Source organism: Hoplias malabaricus, chromosome 1 (genome assembly GCF_029633855.1).
Source record: "Hoplias malabaricus isolate fHopMal1 chromosome 1, fHopMal1.hap1, whole genome shotgun sequence".
Taxonomy (NCBI): domain Eukaryota; kingdom Metazoa; phylum Chordata; class Actinopteri; order Characiformes; family Erythrinidae; genus Hoplias; species Hoplias malabaricus.
The window spans coordinates 15,050,456-15,060,320 of NC_089800.1; the positions used below are offsets into that span (position 1 = coordinate 15,050,456).

General features: G+C 38.7%; 1 protein-coding gene across 1 annotated transcript; it reads left to right on the top strand.

Annotated features, from left to right (window-relative positions):
* The first annotated feature begins 791 nt into the window (after positions 1-791).
* On the top strand, positions 792-3,014 carry rpl22l1 (ribosomal protein L22-like 1). The gene is made up of 4 exons (XM_066683263.1): positions 792-914; positions 2,208-2,312; positions 2,487-2,608; positions 2,783-3,014. Exons 1-4 carry the CDS (start codon positions 906-908, stop codon positions 2,922-2,924), a joined length of 378 nt encoding a protein of 125 aa, XP_066539360.1. The 5' UTR covers positions 792-905; the 3' UTR covers positions 2,925-3,014.
* The last annotated feature ends 6,851 nt before the right edge of the window (positions 3,015-9,865 follow it).

Genomic DNA, 9,865 nt, shown 5'->3' on the forward strand with positions numbered 1-9,865 from the left:
CAGAATCTCTTATTCAGGTTTGTCATGTGGATTTAATGCATTCACCAGCTAGCAAGTGCAAAACCTTTGAACACCTTGGTCCTGACATTCTCCTACAGCAGTTGTAGTTTATTAGATTTTTTTAAACGGAAATCTCTCTATGGCATTGCTGTATTTGCCACAGACTAAACAATAGTTATTTTTATATTGAGAAGTGTCCCTTTCCCTTTAGTGTTGAAATACTGGATATTTTGAAGCAAATTACCATTGCTTAAAGACACCCATCATGTTTTAAACATAAAACCAACTTTATTGACTTAAACGTGAATATGGGTTTGTTTATACATTGAAAAGTGTGCCATGAGGGAATAAGCAGTCAATGCCATGGCTAAGCATTTGTGCTTTTAAACTGCAGTGTCAGTATTAAGTAGGCGGATTCAGACAACCATGGTTTCTCATGTCATAATCCTAACCTATTCCATCATTTTGTGGGATGGGGCTTTGAAGAAAGAGGCGGGGACTAATTTAGCTAATACTCTTATCTGATCCTTGTGAACTGAATAAAGGTGAAGGTGTAGAGTTACATTTGAAATGAACCTTTAAGGCACTGAGTGCCGTTTTTTCTTGGAAATGCATTGATTATGTAATATTTATGAGCAGGCGTTTACTGGGGTTTAACATGTTCGGCTCGGAAGTGCACCACCTAGTACTTGCCTAGTTGTCACGGCATGAAAAATAAGTGAGATAATTTGAGGTAGTTTAAAAGGTTGCTTTTTTGTTTGTTTGTTTATTTTTTTAAATAAAATATATATGGTTAAATACATTTTTACGTGAATGAATTAAATTAATAAACCACCGAGGTTTCTGTGGAGACAAAACTGTGCGCGCGGTGACGTCACGTCCTCTTTCGTCTCGTCCTCTTCAACATGGCGCCGGTATGTATGATTTCGGTCCGAGGGTTCTATAAAAATAGACTTAAATGTGCATTTTCGCTGTATATTGTTATATACACACACGTATATATGTATATATATATATATATCATGAGACGGTAGGAGCTAGTATGCTGCTGTTCGTATTATCGTACAAGTAGGATATAGTTCGATTTAAATGACACGTGGGGGAATAGAGACGTGTGAAGAGTTGGTCACCGTCCTTTATTAAAGAAACCTTCAATATCTGCATCATACAGTGATCAGTGTAGCACTCTTAATAGATTATACATTAAATTAATGGCCCTATATAATTGAATACAATAGTTTAAAAAAGAAACCATAATAGCCAGTTCAATGCCTGTTTGGATATATTTGTATAAAGCTGAAAATATGCATATTTTACTTAAAACAATTAAGATTTCATGTTTGCTTATTGTCATGTGTCCGCGTGATTAAATATATGAAGAATGTGAGGACGTTCTGCTTTTCCTTAAAGAATATGTCATAGGTTTGAAATCTATATATTGCCAAATGGCTCATGTATAGGTTCATGTGAAAAAATACACAGATATGGCGATTACATCTAAACGTTTCCAACTTTAGAAACTTTAATTATAATATGGATAAATAATGTGAGTGGTTAAAATCCACTGGCAATAATTCATATATTCCTGGACATAATCTGGTGCAGTTGAGGATTTGTTGTTGTTTTGCCCCCAAACAACAGAACAGTTTTGAGTAAAATATAAATACCAATTCAAATTCCATTTGTAATAAATATGGTTATAAAATGATCACAGTTGATACATAATTAGGGCCTTCCAAACAGCATCCATTTTAATTTAAGGTAGCATGGCATAATTGTGCAGCCTCAGCAGTGGATATAATTTTTCAATGTTCACGTTTTAATTGAAAAATACAGCCTAATAAACTAGTGCAATGATTTGTTTTAAATAGTGGACCCCAAACAGTGTCATTACAGGCAAAATGTGTTTTTATAAAATTCAAGTTTCTTTGTTGCAAGGGGTAATTTTATCACAATCCAGCATTGATGTTTGTTGTATGTGTAAAGCATACTACAGCCACATGTCATAGAAGTCTTGGTGATGAATTCTCAGTAGCTTATTATGTATCAACCTGTACAGTCTGATCTTTTAGTCATATGGATTACACACAAAAATTACACCAGGTAGGAGTAATATTGAGGTAAAGAAATGTAAATTCACAGATAGTGGAAGGTTAGTTTCAAAATGAATATGTTTCCTTTGTTAAATCTCTTTTTGATTTGTTCAGAAAACACAGACTGTGGTAAAAAAGAACAAGAAGGGAGCTTCCTGGAAGTTCACTTTGGACTGCACGCACCCTGTGGAGGATGGTATCCTAGACTCTGCAAGCTTTGTAAGTCACATAATAATCATGAGTTTTAAACATATATCATTTATATTATAGCTGGTGCTAGGATTTATTTAGGCACATGCTCACTAATGCTGTGTCTGAACTAGGGCACCCTTCCCTAGTTCAATGCCTAGGGCTCTCTTCCCTAGTGTGGTGATTTTGTTTTCTCACAAACAGGAAACGTTTCTGAGAGAAAAGGTTAAGGTTAATGGCAAAATAGGCAATCTTGGAAATGTAGTCCAGATCACTCGCCAGAAGAACCACATCATGGTCACATCAGAAAAGCAGTTCTCCAAGAGGTGAGATCTACAGCAAAGTATAGATATGTATGCTTAAGTTGCAGAAAAAATTCAAGCTATGCATATCAGGGGTTATTAATTTATTGGTCGATTGTTCCTCAGTTGTTTCTCCTCCTATTCATAATAAATGAGTTTAATGGTTTGAGCTCAAAGTAACTGATGTTTTTTCCATAGGTATCTGAAGTATCTCACAAAGAAATACTTGAAAAAGAATAATCTTCGAGACTGGCTGAGAGTGGTGGCATCCAACAAGGAGAGCTACGAGCTGCGTTACTTCCAGATCAGTCAAGATGAAGAGTCAGAGACTGATGAGTGAAGCTTCAGTTTGTGAAGAGGATGGTTGTGTATCCTGCCCAGATTGTCATCTTTTTATATGGGGTTTAATATAAATAAAAGGATGGATATTTACAAAAATCTGACTCTTTCTTTCTCCTTGCCTCTAGTTAAATTATTTGATACATACAATTTTTCATCTTAGAGTTTAGTCTTGTGTGGCTGTAACACCTTCAATAAATGCAGTGTGTGTGTGTGTATATATATATATATATATATATATATATATATATATATATATATATATACACACACATACAGCGCATTTATTGAAGGTGTTCCAGCCACACAAGACTAAACTCTAAGATGAAAAATTGTATATTGCCAAATGGCTCATTATTTTTTTGTGTATGTATATAGGTTCATGTGAAAAAATACACATGTCGATTACGCCTAAACGTTTCCAACTTTAGAAGCAGTTTAATTATAATATGGATAAATAATGTGAGTGGTTAAAATCCACTGCCAATAATTCATATATTCCTGGGCATAATCTTATAAATAAATATACACACACACACGGGTTGGACAATGAAACTGAAACACCTGTCATTTTAGTGTGGGAGGTTTCATGGCTACATTGGAGCAGCCTGGTGGCCAGTTTTCATTAATTTCACATTGCACCAGTAAGAGCAGAGTGTGAAGATTCAATTAGCAGAGGGTAAGAGCACATTTTGCTCAAAATATTCCAATGCACACAACATTATGGGTGACATACCAGAGTTCAAAAGAGGACAAATTGTTGGTGCACGTCTTGCTGGCGCATCTGTGACCAAGTCTAGGGTAATGTCAGCATACCACCAAGAAGGACGAAACACATCCAACAGGATTAACTGGATGCTAGAGGAAGGTGTCTGAAAGGGATGTTCGGATGCTAACCCGGATTGTATCCAAAAAACATAAAATCACGACAGAATTAAATGTGCACCTCAACTCCCCTGTTTCCACCAGAACTCTCTGTCAGTCACCTTTGGTCACTCATGTCAATGCCAAACGTCGGTTTCAATGGTGCAAGGAGTGCAAATCTTGGGCTGTGGACAATGTGAAACGTATTGTTCTCTGATGAGTCCACGTTTACTGTTTTCCCCACATCCGGGAGAGTTACGGTGTGGAGAAGCCCCAAAGAAGCATACCACCCAGACTGTTGCATGGATTGGATCAGTGATGGTTTGGGCTGCCATATCATGGAATTTCCTTGGCCCAATACTTGTGCTAGATGGGTGCGTCACTGCCAAGGACTACAGAACCATTCAGGAGGACCATGTGCATCCAATGGTTGTATTGTATATATTGTATCCTGAAGGTGGTGCCGTGTATCAGGACGACAATGCACCAATACACACAGCAAGACTGGTGAAAGATTGGTTTGATGAACATGAAAGTGAAGTTGAACATCTCCCATGGCCTTCACAGTCACCAGATCTAAATAGTATTGAGCCACTTTGGGGTGTTTTGGAGGAGAGAGTCAGGAAACGTTTTCCTCCACCAGCATCACGTAGTGACCTGGCCACTATCATAAGAAGAATGCCTTAAAATCCCTCTGACCACTGTGCAGGACTTGTACATGTCATTCCCAAGACCAATTGACGCTGTATTGGCCGCAAAAGGAGGTCCTTCACCATACTAATAAATTATTGTGTTCTAAAACCAGGTGTTTCAGTTTCATTGTCCAACCCCTGTGTATATATATGTATATGTATATGTATGTATGTGACGGTTTTAAAACAATTACAAACATAGACCTTTTTAATGGATTTGTGTAGTTGGTATTTCTAAGATTGAGAAACTAAAATTGAGAACTTTGTTAGATGTCCTAAATCAACAGGAAAGGATTTAAAACCTTTTTGCTTCATTGACACTGACACGTTGACACTGGTTATCTGGCAAATTCAAACTGTTAGGTAACATAACCAATGACTCTGAAACTTTGCCCTCTGTAAACAGTGCCAGCAGAACAGTGCCCCATGGAATTAAAAATACAGTTTACAAGATTGTTGGTCATTAGCCATTTTCTACCTTAATGCGGAGATATCTGACCTTATTTTTGAGTTTCTGTTTTTTGTATCAGTTGCAGACCCTGATGAACTGATGCATTAAAGTTTGTGGCTGGGAGCTTGTATTTCCTTTTTCATGTTAAGACTTTACCCTCTAAGCTGGATTTGTTTAAATGTCCTCAATAGCACCATTACATAAGAACTATACAGAGTGCCCCATGGTGAGAGATTGATCAATCAATATGTGTTATCTGAGCCACATTCATCAAGAGAGTTTTCTGTTAGTTCTGCCTCTCATCAAGATAATGGTGATGGGTCTATTAATCACATCAAACTTTTCAACAACTCAGTGCTTAAATTAGAGTGGGATTTTTTTTCTCCCCACTTTTGTGGATTGGGGACAGGCAATCTCTATAAATACCCACCTCTGCTATTGCTGAGACAGCTTTTATAAGAAGAACTTGCTGTTTCACAGTTAACCAAGTAACATCAGCCAAAAGCTTGTTATGGAGGTGCTTCCTGATGTGCAAGGTATGGGGAGGAAACGCATTCGAGGACGTTTTCGTGCAACCTTAGCTGGACTCCTAGAGCTGGAAGTCTTGAGGGTCAGGCACAAAGAAATGGTGGAGACAGCACTGGGGAAATATGAGAAGTCTGACCATTCAGTCAAACCATATCTCCAAGGAAGGCATCAGTACTGGGTGGAGGAGAATTGCTTTAAGCTGGAGCTCAAGCGTACTCTGTCACAGGAGAATGCTGCAGACAATGCAAACTCAAGGACATTTTCAAACTTGAAAAATACTAGTACTAGTCCCTCCTCAGAAAATGTACAACATTGTTGTGGCACCGGTGGGACTGTCCCTGAACATGAGGACGGACGCGCAAGGGCTAGCTCTGGATTCTGCGGGAGTGACTTTGGAGGAATTAATAACAGTGCTTGGGATGTTGACACTATCAGCTCTCTCTCTACCTCCTTGGCTTCTTTAGATTACGGGAGTTCTGTGAGAGAAGCAGGCCAGAGTGGACATGAAGACATTACAGAACGGTGGCCATTCTTAACAAAAAGTGAGGAGAGTGGGAGAAAAGGCGATACAGAGGGCAGTCTCTTTTCAGAGGAGGTGATTCCTGAGCATGGATTTCTTTCTGTGGTTGACCTGTGCCCTGATTCACACTGGCCTGATGTTTCTGACATACTGCAGCCTCATGTGGTCTTGGAATCTTCCTACAGGTGCGATCTCAAAAGTTGTCAGGGGTCTGAGGTTTATCGCTATCCAAGTCCACTACATGCTGTGGCCCTACAAAGTCCACTGCATGCCCCACAGAGCCCCACAAAATATAGGAAAAGGAAAGGAAGATGTTCCCCGGGAGATTCTATTCTGAACTCAAGCTCTATGCCAAGATCAGATTCTGTTTGCAGGCGGAAAATGTTTGATCATAATATCTGCTGTTCACAATCTGCTTCAATGCTACAACTGACTGACTGCATGTCTTTGCCCTGCTTGCCATCCCACCATCCTCATTCAGAAAGCTGCAAGTGTCTGGAGATCGTCTTGAAGCGTGTACGATGTCAGCCTTGGAGGCACTCTACAGCAAAAAATGGTGAAGGTATCCACTGCTCAATGAGAAGCATGCCTTCACTTTACAGGACTTGTTCAAAGAATAAAAGCAGAGCATCAACATTTCATAAAACCAGGCATTTTCAGAGCAAAAGTGCTGAATCATATGCATCTGAGCGTGAAAGTCCCTCAGTCACACCCCTATCAGGCTTTAAAGGGCATCTTGGCACGCAGAAAAGCAGACTAAGAAGACACACAGCTGCTTTGACCAACCTCAACATTTTTAGGCAAATAAATGGCCATGTAAATCCATGCAGTGTATTTGTTGATGACTGCTGCAGTGTTAGAGCTTCTGATGAGAAAAATATACTTTGTGGTGAAAATTCCTCTGAAACTGGCAATTCAGACAAATAGGGAAGTTTGTGTCTCTTGTTGTTCTGATGAAATTTGTATTCTAGTGGGAGCTTAGTCATCAAAACTAAGATTTAAATAATAAGTATAAAGATGTTTGGGATAAATGTGGGTTAGTAACTAAGAATGTAATAAATCTAGGACTTTTAACCAATGCATTGTTTCCTAAAGTTTCTACATTGTTTCATAACCATGGAAATCAAATCTTCTGTCTCATGAATTCATTTTGTTGTAATATATATCTTACAATATACTCATATTTAAAGTAATTACCTGTTGTAACAGTTAACAATATTTACACACCTTTAATAAACAGCATGTGAATGGAAATTAAACAGAAAGATGACACATTTCTACAGTTTATTTAATGATATATGCATAAACAGTAAATTGCAAATACATATTTCCCAAATGTGTGCTTAATGTGTGAGCAAAAATGTGGTTTATTTTTCAATCAGACAATGTTTCACAGTGTTTTGAATATGTAAGCACCAAGATGGTTCCCATAGTCATATAAAGTAGTTTCACTGTCTTTGATTTAATCAACAGGGAGGTGTTAAGTGGGTGGTCGTTTGTTCAATAAAGAAAATACTTTCACTAACAATTGGCATGTAGTTTATGAAACAGTTCTGTGAGTGGTGGATCCACCAGATGTCAGTAGAGATCCAAACTGGACATTTATCTTCAGGACAGGGTTCCAGAATTACAGAAAATATTTTAAGGGAAAATAATAACGTAGTCTCCTGGGAAACCTGTCAACACTATTTCTTTTGAACATGTACAGGGTTTTGCAAGGATGTGCTGTACATTTTCAGTGCTTCCAGGCCAAGTATATTTTCACACTTAGAGCATACAATGGGTAAAGGCTCCACTTTATCTGCAAAAAAAGTTCAACCCTTTTAAAGGAGATATGGGAGTATGCTAGAGTGCTTAGGGGGTTGTTATTACTGGAGGAGCAGTTCGATATTCACATGTGTGGTAATCCCCCTCTTTCAGCTGCTGAAGATAAAAGAGCCTGGGGGATGCTGCAATGTTCTCAGAAATACATGCTGGAATAACCAAGAAACTATCTAGGAGGGTTTTTATTTCTCTGACCTTGTTCCAAAAACCCTGCAGATGTGGCATGTTTAAAGTCATGACTGATGGGGATTGAGGCTGTTTTTTGGGAGTCTAAAATGGATTAAAGGGGCATAGTGTCAAAGAAAATATTTAAATCAGCACTACAGCACTGTTATACCAATACTTCAGACGTTCATGGCACACACAATCTGTGGTTGTTACAATCAAAAAGAAACAAAAGGAGCAGAAGGGGAACATTCTGTTTTTCAGATTCCACTGCCCTGGAAATTTACGGGTTGCACGCTGAGTATTTTTTTTCTTCATACGCCATTTCATTTTTTGAAAGTAGCCCTTGATCCAGCTCAAGTGCTAAAGTATCAGATATGACTGGGTCACAATAGCCGTGTAAGAACAACAGAGATTATATTCTGTGCATTGAAGCTGTTAGACAAGTGATGTTGTTCAACATGTCTGGTTTATAACCCTTGTTGTGTCTGCATTAGTGGCCATCCTTTGGATCAGCATTATGTTCTAACTGGTTCTGGTGTCAGATTTTGTTAAACAGTTCAGAAAGGCTATGGTTCTTCACTTGACTCAGGCTTTATATGAAAGAGAGCGGCTATATTAACTATAAAGTATGAGCTTCAAAAGATTAGGCAGTGTGTGCCAGGGATGGGAAATGTCTTGTAGGCTGGCCCAGTCTCTGTAACACACACTTAATCATACTCATGCCCTTTCTTTGTTGGAGTAAAGTTAGGCACCAATCCTAAACCCTTAAAACTTCCACACATGGGAGCAGAGCTGAATAAGTAGTCACAGGTGGCATCTGTACTGCAAGTGTGGGTCTTCAACGATTCATTCAGATATCTGCTTTCAGCTTAATTCAGTTGAAATCGCTTCTACACAATTAGATGATGACCCTTTATGATACGTTACAAACAGTCATCATGGTGCTTTTGTAATGCCTACAGAGGTGATGTAGCTAGAGTGTAACCATGGCAACAGTGAGTCATCCCAGGCGGATCTCCATGCCCTACAAGTGGAGATAAAAAAAAACAGATCATCCTTGGAATATTTCACTGCTTTTCCTGGACTCTGACTGTCCTTGATGATTTTTACAATCAGCTGATTTTAAACTAAGCATTTTGCTATCTTTGTAGCAGCTCTCCAAGAAATTTGCACTGGTCTGTCAAAAAAAAAAACAAAAAAAAAACTGAGCTGTAAATTTGATCTCATTTTACACCACTTTACAAGATATGCTTTATCTGGCTGGTATAGCTCAGAATCCTTTTCAAAAGCTTTTCAACAGCTTTTAAGTTATGCTACCTTGTTTCAGGCTCTATACATCTATCAGTGTCTAGTATATGCAATGTATTTTCCATGACAAATTAAAATGATAAAAAATGGCACGGTGGTACAGCAGGTAGTGTCGCAGTCACACAGCTCCAGGAACCTGGAGGTTGTAGGTTCGAGTCCCGCTCCGGGTGACTGTCTGTGAGGAGTGTGGTGTGTTCTCCCTGTGTCTGCGTGGGTTTCCTCCGGATGCTCCTTTTTCCTCCCACAGTCCAAAAACACACGTTGGTAGGTGGATTGGTCAGTCAGAAGTGTCCGTAAGTGTGAATGTGGGAGTGTGAGTCCAGGGTGTGTTCCCGCCTTGCGCCTAATGATTCCAGGTGGGCTCTGGACCCACTGCGACCCTGAACTGGATAAGCGGTTACAGATAATGAATGAATGAACTTCAAAAAGGACTTTCCACCCTAATATTAGTGTTCAATGTTTGTTTTTTTAGCTATTTGCTTGTTTGTTTACCACTTGACATTTTATTTTTAAACATTTACATCCCTGTAATCATGGTTGCAGTAATTTTTTTTCCCAAAGTACCTTTATATAATGTGTTTTATATG